Source organism: Calonectris borealis, chromosome 3 (assembly GCF_964195595.1).
Source record: "Calonectris borealis chromosome 3, bCalBor7.hap1.2, whole genome shotgun sequence".
Lineage (NCBI taxonomy): Eukaryota > Metazoa > Chordata > Aves > Procellariiformes > Procellariidae > Calonectris > Calonectris borealis.
The window spans coordinates 68,681,633-68,694,547 of record NC_134314.1 but is presented as its reverse complement, the minus strand read 5'-3'; the positions used below and the strand labels follow the sequence as shown (position 1 = coordinate 68,694,547).

Genomic DNA, 12,915 nt, shown 5'->3' with positions numbered 1-12,915 from the left:
CTCCTCAGGAATCCTTGCTCAGGTGGTTACAGGCTCTCCTCTCGCCGCCTCCCTGCCCAGTCCATTCCAGCCAGATTTCTAGGGCTGTTCAGGAAGCACACTCAAATAATTCCTTACGAGATGTGTACAGATTGACGTTTTTGAAGGCTATACTGTGGCTATTTTTTCATGCAAACAGAAAACACCGTGACCCTAGCAGCTTGGAAATGTCTCCCCAGATCTCAAGTCCCCAGGCCAAAAGCAGAAATAGGTATATAGCCCGACTCAAATTTTCAGAAAATACAAGTCAGGTCCCCAAAATCAAAGGGTTGTACTGGTTCTGGTCAAATTTAAGGGCCATAGTGCTCTGGCTTGGCTGGACCGAGCTGTTCATTCATTAACTTTGCTTGCCCAGACACAAGCAAATACTGAAGGACTGCTCTCCCCTCCCACCCCAGTGACACTTGCACTGTGCTCCTGCAGCCCCATATCCTCTTGTCCAACCACCCAGCTGGTAATCCTGTAGTCAACACAACTCCCATTCCTGTATTGACTCTGCCAGCTGCCTGTTAATTAATTACAAAACCATTCCTTCCTCTTTTCCTTTGCCTCCCACATTTGGCCTTGTTTTTTTTGGTAGGGTTCTTTTTGGTTTGGGGTGGGTTTTTTTACTTCTTTTTCTGAAAGTTTCTCTTGCTATACAGCTTCCCCCATGCCTTGCAGGTCTCCTATGAAGCGCACTCTGCTACCTGCAGTTCTCTTGTCTGTGGCTGTCTACACAGGGCTGTCATGGAGCACAGACATCTGCCACAGTAACATAACTGAGCTGAAATAAATAGCATTTCACCCGCGAATTACATTTGAACCAAAGATTTCAAAACAAAGGCATGGATTATTTTATATACTCAGTCTTGCCAGAGTAATCAAGCCTTTATATCACTACCCACATGGGTTAAAAAAAAAGAGCTATCGCTGTATCAGTAACTCTTAATTGCTTTTATGTTTCTTTTAATGGAAATTTTTCATAGAATCTGAAAACATGTCCTCATGATTTGTCATGACAGGGAGTGCAGCTCACTATGGACACGGGATGGTGTACTGAGGGCCCACCTCACGCTCCCATCTCCCATCGTACACCTTTTCGGTGTGGTGTACTTGTGTGGAAAAAAAAAACTAGGAGTGCAGCTGTTTGCGATACCTTTCAGGACACCGGTACTTGAGCCAGCAGCACATCACCCGACAGGTTTTTGCGATCCGCCAGCCGATTTTTGCATCCCGAACGGCACTGCAGGTCGGGTTAAGACACCGTCAGTTTAACCGGAGACCTTCGCGTCCCTGAGCAGCTTGTACAGAGGCGGAAGGACGGTGACACCTCGCGGTTAAACTCCCTCATTGCCTGGGCCCAGGAGGGACCCCGCAGCGCTGCCGAGCGCAAACCCGTTACCAGTTAAAGTGCTTGTTCTCCGCTAAGGACCCCAGTGCCTGGCACGTCCTCCTTAAATCTCCCTCAGCCGTTAGCTCTTTCCTGGCAGGAAAACCTGCGTGAGAGGGAACCGGACCAACTGCCGCTCGACAACGCCTCAACCGCCTCGCGGCCACCGCCGCCCTCCCGCCCCGCGCCTGCGCGGCGCGCTCCCCCCGCCCCGCTCGCGCGTTGCCCTGGAGACGGTTGCCGCGGGGCGGGCGGCCGTTACAGCTCCCTCACCGAGCCGCTCGGCTGCTGCGGGCCGGACCCGCCGCGCCCCGGCCGGACCCTACCATGCTGCCCGCCCGCGAGCCGGAGGTCGTGGCGGCCCCCGCCGTCCCCTACAGCTACTGCAGCCAGCCCCGCGCCCTGCCTGCCCGCCCGAAGTACCGAGCGCCGCCGGACGCCGCCGAGCCGTGAGTGCCGGTGTCCGGCGGGCCGCGCCATCCAGCCCCGCGGCCTACGCGCCCCGAACGGGCACCGCTGCCCCTCCTGCCCTTCGCTCCTTCACCCTCACCCCAGCTCCCTCGGCGCCCTGCGTCCCCGCCCGAGGGAGGGGAATTCTTCGGGGGGACTTGCACCTCTGGCCTTTCAAAGTCCTTCTGGCTTGTTGAGGCGTTGGCATACGGTTTGCAGCTCTGTAACCATAACTATCTGTGCTTGATGTTGCAGAGAAAAGGAACCCGTTCATTACGCCAATCTCATGTATGACAGGAGAGTGGTGCGCGGCAACACTTACGCCCTTCAAGTTATACCTGTGGTATGTTTTTTATGTAGATCATACTACCGCTTTGTTGAAAAGTAACAGGTAGGGCAGGAAAACTGTTCCTCATTAATAATTTTAACTACTGAAGTTGTAATTTTACTTAAAATATTTCAGACAGTTAGAAGCTCTCCAGTTAAACTAGTATGCGACTGTTTTCAGCCTTTCTTTAAGGCACTTAGTTTCCCATGAACTTCTGTAGTTCTGATTTTTTTTTTCCCCATTAAGTGCTTGATTATTTTTTCCCTCCATTTCTTTAGTGTAATGATACTAAGCACAAGTCATCACTGCATCATCTGTTACCATATGCATCCACAGGTGTTATCAGTAAGAATAGCAGCTCTTGGGGAAATTAAGTCTTGGGGTAGACTTTGGATTACCCTACTAGAGAAGCAGAGCTAAATGGTCCAGCTGTATGCAAAAGCTGCTTGTGTGAAGGGAAAAGTATTTTATTTATCCTGATACAGTAGTAAATGTTTTAGTGATACTTTATTTTCAGAGAATATTTCTATATAGATACTTTGATCAAACTTTGAGTTTAAAGCAGTCTGTATTTTTAAAAGCTACTTTGTGGAAATAACTTTGTGTTGTTCAGTAGCTGTTTCTTAGAGTGAATTTCACATATGTTCTGTTTAACAAGTTCGAAAGTGATGCTCATTTCAATTCACAAACACAGTACTGAATATAAAAATATGGGTTTCTTTTGCTTCATCAGCAATAAAGAACCTATAATTTTTATCTCACAAATAATTCTGTTGATAATATGATAACTGGATTTAAGTCCATTTGACCTTCTTAAAGCTTTACTTAGAAACTCTCACTTGTCAGCAAGAACATGCCATTTCAATATACTTCATCTTGCAAAGCAAAGTTCTGTATAAAATATCCATTTCCAAATAGCAACTGATTGCTCTTAGTGTGAGATGCCATTAGTATGTGCCTATAGACAGCTAGCAAAACTTATTAGTTTCACGCCCTACATGAAAATTTAAGGTAACTGAAAATTTAGGATCAGAACCCAGAAAAGTAAATCTGAAATGCTAGATTTGTAGCATTAAAATCAAACAACAACTTTAATTTTCCTGCAGAGAGAAATTAGTCCTATTTTCAAGTACAAAGTGTATTCTGGTTTGTGATTTTTTTCTTCTTCATCCCTGCTCAGAGTACCCAACCCAATCACCTTGAGATTCAAAGGCAGAGGGAAGCACGGAAAAGAGCACTGGCTAGAAAGCGTGCAAAAGAGCAAATGCAACCAAGAACACCTGAGCCTGTGGAAGGCAGAGAGCATATTCATGTGCAGACAGGTAAAAGGCTGAATTTTTTTGAAATTAATCTGAAAACAAAAACTTGCTGACTTATATTCACTTACTAAATTGATAATGCAGTTGGTAGAATCACATAGGGTTAAGGTTAGAATCACAGAATTCTAGAATCAGAGGTTCTCTAATCCTTTCCAGTATAACCCCTTATTTTTAGTTGTATTTAATAAACTTGACTAATTAGTGACATTTTCCCAGAGGCTCTGTTTTTCAGTGTACATTCTTGAACACTAGTCAAGACTTCTTCATTTGTTCTTTCCTTTTCCAGTATCATCAGTCTGGTATATGCTTAAAATTGAGGGTTTTTAGAAATTTTGCTTAAGAGTGCAGTCGTATGTAAGAATAAAACCACTATTAAAAATTGGGGGACACACCCTAATTTAGAATAGGAAACGGCCCTATTTGTGGGAAAACAATTTTATTTGTAGGAAAAACAAAATTTGGCAGTGGGGTAATCATGAGGTGAGTGTAATGTATTGCTGTGCCCTCTGGAAACCATTTCAGACTGGGCTGATTTACAAACTGGGAAAACAGTTGTGTTACATGCTAATCAGACGCAGACTTTGGCTTCTGAACGTTCCCTCTGCCCCAGCCCTGCTGAACCTCCTACACCACCTCCAATGCACACAGTGGCTTTTCACCATTCGAATTCTGTTGGATGCAGAAGGAGGCTATCTAGTGTGGAAGTCTTGGTCTCATATCCTTTCCACTGACAAGCGAAGATAATTTTAAGTACTCCACAGACCTTTTTATCTGAGTCAGGCTGCAGTAGGAGACAGACAGTTATAATTCAAATCGAGCACATGTTGTTATAGATGTGTGGTTACCTCAAAGTCACTTCTGGTGGGGCCAGGAGTACAATATCATTCTTAAAACCCAGTAGATCCAGTGTTGTGGTTTGCTGCATACAATGGAGAAAAATGTATGTTTTCAATATTACTCATTAGTAGATGGGCAATCATTATTCTGTTTTGAAATTGTCCTATCCCGTTGATTCTATCAAGAATTGTTTATTCTGCAAGGTGGGCTGAAATGCTCTAGACTGACTTTTGAAACCTACAAAGTGAAATGTCCTTTTAGGAAGTGCACCAGACATTACAGAGAATGTGGCATCAGATGGCCTATGCAGCAAACTGATCTATGTTTTAAGTTGAGGTGTCTTTTTTTTTAACTATAGAAGACATTTTATTTCACTCTTTGGATATAATTCACCCTGTAGAGTCATCAAAAATAACTGAGTTAAAATAAAAAGAATCCAACTTGGAGCATTCATTGTGCTTTTATTTCTAGAACTGTATTTGGAAGAGATTAGTGACCGGATAATAGAGGTTGATACAGAGTGTCAAACAGATGCATTTTTGGACAGACCACCAACTCCACTCTTCATACCAGCCAAAACGGGAAAAGATGTGGCCACGCAAATAGAAGAAGGAGAGGTATGAACCGAAGTCAGGTTCGCAAGTGCTGTCAAAACATGTCTCCCATACAAAACACATTTCTGATGCAAAATTGAGGCAGAAACAGAAAGGAACTTATCCTCACAGAACATGCAAAAAAAAAAAAAGTCCTCAAATGTCTGCTGGGAGGTTAAGTGCAAAATTAAGGAAGGTGCTTCTCCACGTGCACTGGTTCTGCTGCTTTCAGCTAAGAACTACGATGTTGAGAAATGCTCTGCCCTGTAGAAATAGTGTCTGGCCTGAGAAGGCCAATAGAGGTGAGCAGAAATAGGGGCCAGGTGAGTGCTCTGCTTCTCCCTGGCAGTCCCCACAGTGGCTGTGGAAGGGTGTGTGGTGTCTCACTCTGGCCCACTCATCATTTAGCCCCCAGCTGCGTTCATGCTTCTTGCCTTAGCTGACACTGCCCCCCCCCCCCACTTGCACTTCTCAGGCCTGCCTTCAGCACAAGGGCTTTGTTCATCATCCTTTTCTCCTTGCCAAGATGCTAAGAGTGATTGTGATCAAGGGACATTTATCTCTGTTTCACTCCCATCCTCAGTTGTTTGACTTTGACGTTGAAGTCAAGCCAATCCTGGAAGTGTTGATTGGGAAAACGGTTGAGCAAGCTTTGCTGGAAGTCATGGAGGAAGAAGAGCTGGCCCAGCTGTGGGCACATCAGCGTGCCTATGCAGAGCTGCGTAATGCAGAACTTGCTGAAGTACAGCGCCTGGAAGAGCAGGACAGGCGATACAGAGAGGAGAAGGTAGGACTTCCTAAGAGCAGAACAGGCCTGTCTGAATGCTCATCAGAAGAGAGAAAACCATTTCCAGTACTGAAAGACAAGCTGTGAAAAGGGTATTGTCAAGTTTGATATTCCTCAAAGCATTTTGGTGCCATACAGCTACATTCTGCCATTTGCTCTCATGCACCAGCACCATGGAATCATAGAATCATAGAATCATTAAGGTTGGAAAAGACCTCTAAGATGATTGAGTCCAACCATCAACCCAACCATGCTGTTGTGTTTATTCGGAGCACTCATGCTCCAGTGACCTGGTGTACTCGGACACCTGATCAAGGGGCCAAACCCAACAGTACCCTTTGTACCTGGTGCAGCCTTTTCATTATAACAACTGCTAAATGAATACTAACAGAGCTTGAAAGTAAGAGAGGTACCTCCTAGTCTTTCACACTCAATGCCTACACCTACTGTATCTGCACACATACCTCTCAAGATCTCCAAGTATTAAGCTATATTAGTACTGTCTAGTAAATAGAAAGGACAAGTCTTAATTACTCGCTATTCATCAGCCTTATATATTTGGGTTTTTTTCCATGTTTTCCTGGACCAATTTGAGTTTTAATCTTTAATTACATCAAATAGGATATAAAATTGGAAACATGAAAAGTTCAGGAAATCCTGACCCAACTTCATCTCATCCCAAGGCCAACGATCAGCTTTATTTGCAATAATAAAGCAGAGAGTCATGAGATCAATGCATACTAAGGTATCAGAGAAGGGTTTCCTTTGGCCAGCTACAAGGCCCTTATTTTACAGACTTGCCAAAATCAGAAAAGGTATACCAAAGGAACGTGTTTTCCTCTAGTCCTTGTGGATTTTAGTACTCCATAGATTGAGTACAAGCTTGCTTTCAAGCACTTGTTCACACGAGAAGTTTTTGTGAAAGTTAGAGGCCATAAGTATCGGTACTTTTGATTATCTTTGCTATTTATGACTCTCACACTGTGATGATTCTTCAAAGTCTAGATCAAAGGAGTAACGACTAAAGGCCTGAAAGTTTTACATGCAATATTGTCTTGACAGGAACGTCGCAAACTCCAGCACATGCAAATGCTGCAGAAACAGAAAGAGACCACAGAGAAAATTGCGGCTCGGGCATTCGCTCAGCGTTACCTGGCTGATCTCATTCCCTCCGTCTTCAACAATCTTCGCGAGAGTGGGTTTTTTTATGACCCTATAGAAAGAGGTTTGTATTTTTCTTTTTAATATGTGAACTGAGTAATATAAAGGTACCATAAACAACCATAAAACATAGCTTATTGTCCTATGGTTTAGAATAATGTCACAAGACTTTATTCATTTATATTTGTGGCTGAAGAGAGAGTTACCAAACTCAAATTTTTAAAACAAACATTATTGGTTATCTGTACAAGTAACCAAGAATAAGCAAGAGCTGACAGTGTTACAATGAGAAGAGCTGCTTTTGAATTGGAGAGAAATAAATGGGTGGTTAGGATTGGTAGAGCAGAGAGAGAGAGAGAGAGAGATTCAAATTGAAGTAAATGTATTTTGATAGGACAGGCAAAGAAATCTGTATGTCATTCTCAATCTTTGTTAATGATTATCAGAGCAATGGAGAAATTAGTCAATTATAGTTAGGCCCTGAAAAGAATTTCGGAGTTGTACATTGGCGACTTCCAAGCTTTTAGAATCAGCAGCATTTCTTATAGGCTACCCTGCTGCACCCCACTTCCCCAGGCCCCACACAGGTGCCCAGACCACAGCTTGGGAATGGATACACTCTCTCCAGAATGAGTCATGGGGCAAATGCAGAAACTGAGTGTATTTTGCAAACAGGGCAGGCTTTGGGATCACGGCGTACAAAGAGCACGATTTGAGAAATACATGGGTAAGCAAGAGCTCTTTAGTCAGAGGGAACAAATGCTTTCAGCAGACCAGAAGCCAGATGTCTTTGGAAAGCAAGGCAGGAAATGTTATTCTCCTGACTTGTTCAGGATAGTTATTTTCATCTCACTAGAACATTACTGTTGTAGTGTAATCTCATCTGTGCTAGCCCTTCAAGGGTGCCAGACCCCTTTGAAAATCACTGCAGTTGAGAGGACTCTGGTCTGGGTTCATAACAATGAGCAACCTCAGTAAGAGAGGGATGAGATAAGAAACCCAACAACACCTGAGGGATTTCATCTGGCTCTTGCAAAGCAAGTGTCTTTTGGCAAGGATGTTCATCCCTTAATGATCATACCAAATGAAAAACAGCCCCAAGATCCTGTCACTCATCCTTAATAAAAAGACTTTTTTTTCTTTCTTTCTTCCTGCTAAATGCTTACAGATATTGAGACAGAATTCCTTCCGTGGCTGATGACAGAAGTGGAAGAAACACTAGAGAGGAAGGTTCTGGGGAGGACAATGCTTGACTGTAAGTTACCAAATCCTGGAATGTAATCTGGGCTGCTTGATGTTCTTGATTGTTTTTAACCCAGTCAGAACAAATATCACATTTACAGGGTCATTGTGAGTTAAGGTAGCAGGTGTCATTTTAGCAAAAACTCCAAGTACCTGTGGCTTTTTTTACTATATTAAAACATTTTTCATGTTGGAAAACTACTACTACATACATCTAGGTAATTGATTTCCAGCTGAAATAATAGAAGTATCAGTCACGCTGCACCCTCTCTCTGCTGGCTTTATGCTGTTTGAGATGTGTTGATGCTGGGAGATGCAATACATTTGGCAGAAGCAGAATGGTTAAAGAACACCAATTCTTTTCTCTGCTATAAAACTTTTATTTCTCATGTGTTACACAGCTATCATTGCTGTGCTGTTCTCTGTAGTGCGCCTGATTGTGCTAGTGGGAACAGAAAAGCCCATCCTGTCTACAGCCACGTGTATACCACAAAAGTCTCTTAACTTGTTTGTGTAAGCCCCCTGAGCTATGGAGTAATATGTTCATCCTCCATGAAAGGAGAAGAGAGGGATAATTGTAGGCTATGATTGACTGAGAAGTCAGGCGACGAACGCTTTTCATCAAAACAAGGGTTTACCTCCTCAGCAGTCAATAATCATGTCCTTACTTTTGAAATAGATTAAAATATCAGTCGTCTTTTGGGCTAGTTCAAGCTAAGTATTCAGGTTCTTTCATTAGTTAGTCTTCAGAGGCTGTAGTTGAACCTGAACAATGTAAACTCTGTCTTGTGTAGAAATACAAAATTATGATGAATGCGTGTCCACTGTGGTGGTCCTAGATCAAACCACTCTTTGTACTTGTGTTACATCTTTCATTCCTATGGTTTTCCTCCTGCTGTGATTTTGGGTTTGAATTACAGTTGTGTTTGTTTCCTTTGGGTTTATTTTCAGTTTAACCAGGATCCTTTGTTAGGGTATAATTTGAATAATTACAGCTGGTCTGTTAGGTATTTTATCCTATGATATATGTGCCGGTATGTACACTCAAGGATCACTTCTTCATGTAGCTCTTCAGAAGAGAGGGAATTTTCTCTCCTTTTAAGAAAGAAGTATTGTATGTGATTACTGAATAAACATCCCAAGGAGAATGTTGCTGCAGGATACACTATTGATGAGAACATCTATCACATTCCTATTAAATCTTTCAGTTTAATTTTTTTAAGCAGATATTGTGGTCTTGCAACAGTTCTAAGATACACAGAGCAGCTGGAGCAGGCCAATAAGTAATACCAGCAGTCCCTGTTTTGCTATTTACCCTCTGTATTTCCTGACTTATACCCAATCACCCATTGTTGAGTAAACATCATCTCTGCAAAAGGAACTGCAAATTAGATTCTCCAAGTTTTGTAGAGGCAGACAGAGCCTCGGCTGAGATAGTTTGTGGCTTCTTCCCCCCCTTACGTAGAAGCGTGGCAAAAATCTCTAAGGATCCATTTTTAACCTATTTGAATGAAGATGCTACTTAAAATATTTTGTCACTGTCCAATAAAAAAAATGTGAACTACAAGGGAAGCACCCACAGTGTAAGACGGCTATGTTTGTCCTCTCAGAGATGACCATTCCTCCTTTTACTTACTAAAGTCAACCCATGAATTAACAATGAAGCTCTTTTTAGTACCTGTACATTGTCCTATTTTCTGTGTTAAACCTCTCTTCCTTCATTGTTGGCCTCTATTTTTCATATTTAAATGATGTAAATCAAAGTGAGTGTTGATTTTTTTTTTTTTTTTTGGTTGCATTCTTTGATTTGGAAGGGGTATAATGTTTAGAAAAATTTACGAAGGCTAAACAGCAAAAATAATAAAGAATAGGTGCTTTACAGCTGCTTTTTGGAAAGAGAAAATCTTTTGATGACTCCCATAGTTCCAGTATTTCCTACTGCCAAAACCATCATGCTGTGTGCAACCTGGCAGTCCCTGTTCCTGGCAGGGTGACCCGGTCCGGAAGTGAGGAACAACTGTGAGGAAATCAACAAAACAATCCAGGTGAACCCTTTCAAATCAGTGCTTTCAGTGTAAACCCTCATTTGGCTGGATCTAGGCTACAGCAGGGATGGTTTTTATCATTCAAGTATTCTTTCATTTTTAGTGTTGTTTCTTTTTTTTTTCCCTGTTTAAGAAGTTATAGGTCAGTAATATATAAAATAATCTCAAATTATAGTTTTTTTCCTCCATGTTTGTTAATGGTGGCTTTCTCTGTTTCAGCCTTGATTTGTACCGTGGTTGAAAAACGCTTAGATACATTTAGCCATCAACCTCTGTCTGGTCAGACAGAGGCACCTGCTGAAGAGCCCAGGCCAACAGATGCAGCACCCCAGGTGGCGGGTGAGACAGATGCTGCCAACCAACTGGTCATGGAGAAAGAAGAGACTGACCGACTTGTTGCTGAGGAACAGCCTTCACGTCACATCTCTTTCCAGTTAGAAGAATCAGATCAAGCAGGAACAGAGGATTTGGAAACTGAGTAACAAGCAGGCAAGTCATCAAGTAAATGGAGATGAATGACTTAGCTGAAAGAAGAAACAAATTCCTATCTATTTACAAGTATTGTGCCCTAGCCATGCTGAAGGATGAACCTAAGCAACAGTAGTGCATTAAAGCATGTTTTCCGTATGCCAACATTGCTGATTTCAGGCTGTAAGAATCAAGAGAGAGGTGCAATGAATGGCAGTGAAATTCTATCCCCGTCTACACAATCCAATCCATCAAAAACCTGGGAAAAGTAATGTTTACAGTTGAAAAGTAATGCTGTCCTATGCTCGAAGGTCATGAGAAGGACATTGAGAGCATCCTAATAACCTTTGCAGTGCTTTGATAACGTTCTCAGAACAGAATTTCCTTACTTTCCCTATTTTGAAAGGTAGCTGCTATGGCACTTAGATAAATTTTTTTTCATTCATGTTATTCTCTCCTTTCCTGACAAACTTGGATGGGCATCTCAGGAGGTAATAGAGCAAAGGCTGTTGTTCCTGAAGCTCTTCAGGTTCAAAGAGTTATCTGCCATTGGGAATTTCTGCCAGTGCAAAATCCTTCTCAGCCTCCTGACTCCTGGAGCACTGCTGAGGGGCTGGAGCCATGTGCTAAGTCCAGCCTCAGTTTTCTTTGTAATCGTCCTGCTGGTTCACTGGAAACGGTACCAGACATGACTGACAAAACGTGCCTGCACTGCCACATGTATCTGTCTGTTCACAGGCCAACTCCACAAGTGGGGCATTCCCCCTCATAAAAGTACACCTGCACTCCGTTGCAGCAACACCTTCTTGCTAGCTGCGCCTGTGGAAAAAGTCCCGCCTTATCCAGACTGCTTCATGCTACCTCCTCTCTGCAGGTCAGAGGAGACGTGTGCTAACCCAGCAGGCCAGATCCCAGTCTGAGAGTGGGATGTCAGGAATGACACCTGAAGAGACAAGTACCTGCTCCACATCTTATACCCTCAAAAAGGGACGTCCAGACTTTTCACTTGTACATGTGGCTTCCCAGGCAGACCCTGCCTTCCCTCCATCCTGGGCTAGGACATCCAGTGATAATCAGGGCAGCTATTGCTTACATAGAAAATGTGTACCTTACACCCTTGGAAGGTGTCAGGTATTTACCTCTCTCTGTAAGTAGATGAAAATCAGAAGTAATGAGAGGTAACCACCAACAAATCCTTTCAGTGGTTTGATATAATATGAATGTGTTAAAACTGAGTGTCTGGGGTCACATAATTGCAGACAGACACACTCATGGATGCTTTTCAAAGCTGGAATATTCCCCTATAAACTCCTCCTCTGTTTGCTAAGTTGACAGTATTCCAACGAAGTGTGCTTGTTTTTTCATTTATGATTGATTCCTCAAAGCAGCCTGCAAAATGTGTTACATGTATGAGATTAAGGTAGCTGGTTCTCACTACGTCTGTCTGTAAGTTTCTAAGAAGAATTTATTTTTATGCATATGACTGGAATTGAAGGCTTGAAATGAAACTCTGGTTTAGGCATTGAAGTCAGTGGGAGGTTTACCTCAATTTCAGTAGGACCAAGATTTTGCGTTGTTTTTTTTTCCTATGGTGATAAGAGACTCCTGTCGTGACTTCAGGTAAATCAAGTAAATAACTTAAGGCTAATTTTATCTAGAGAAATAAAAAGGCTTCGTGACATGATTCATGAGAATTGTAAATGTTTCAGCTCATTTTTGGAACACTGTATGTCAGTTGCAAGGATTCCTCATTACTGAATGATTGTTTTCTCATGTACTTACAGGAGACTTAGCATAACCTAGAGGACTACCATGGATCATTCCTGAAAAGATTCAAACAAATGCTGACTTGAATATTTGGTTTTGGAACGGTACAAGAGGAAGGTGATCACCTGGAATATTTTCATTTTGTCACTCCTGCTTTGTGTTTGATTGCTAGAAAATTTACTTGAAGTGTTGAATTATTGTATTTAAATAGATTGTGGCATTATTATGTATTCTTAAATTATTATTAAAAAATAATGAATTGTATGCCCTGCATTTTTACTTCATTAGAATGTATAGATACAACTCAAGCATTGTGTATTGTGGTAGAGTTTGCTGTAACAGGTTATGTTTTTATGGGGCCATACAGCCATGAAGCTTTATACTGCACTGGCAGTTTTCCATTAATAGCCCTGTACTTGAATTCAGCCCCAGATGGGCAGATTGGCAGAGGAGGGGACCCCTCACATCCTCTCGGTCACTGGAGAAGTGGAAAACCATGAGCAACAG

General features: G+C 42.4%; 1 protein-coding gene across 1 annotated transcript; it reads left to right on the top strand.

Moving 5' to 3' along the window:
• The first annotated feature begins 1,646 nt into the window (after nt 1-1,646).
• Nucleotides 1,647-12,668, top strand: RSPH3 (radial spoke head 3). The gene is made up of 9 exons (XM_075148121.1): nt 1,647-1,860; nt 2,117-2,204; nt 3,370-3,511; nt 4,817-4,962; nt 5,522-5,725; nt 6,788-6,950; nt 8,055-8,141; nt 10,393-10,662; nt 12,426-12,668. The coding sequence occupies exons 1-8, from the start codon at nt 1,739-1,741 to the stop codon at nt 10,653-10,655; spliced, it is 1,215 nt and encodes a 404-aa protein (XP_075004222.1). The 5' UTR covers nt 1,647-1,738; the 3' UTR covers nt 10,656-10,662; nt 12,426-12,668.
• The last annotated feature ends 247 nt before the right edge of the window (nt 12,669-12,915 follow it).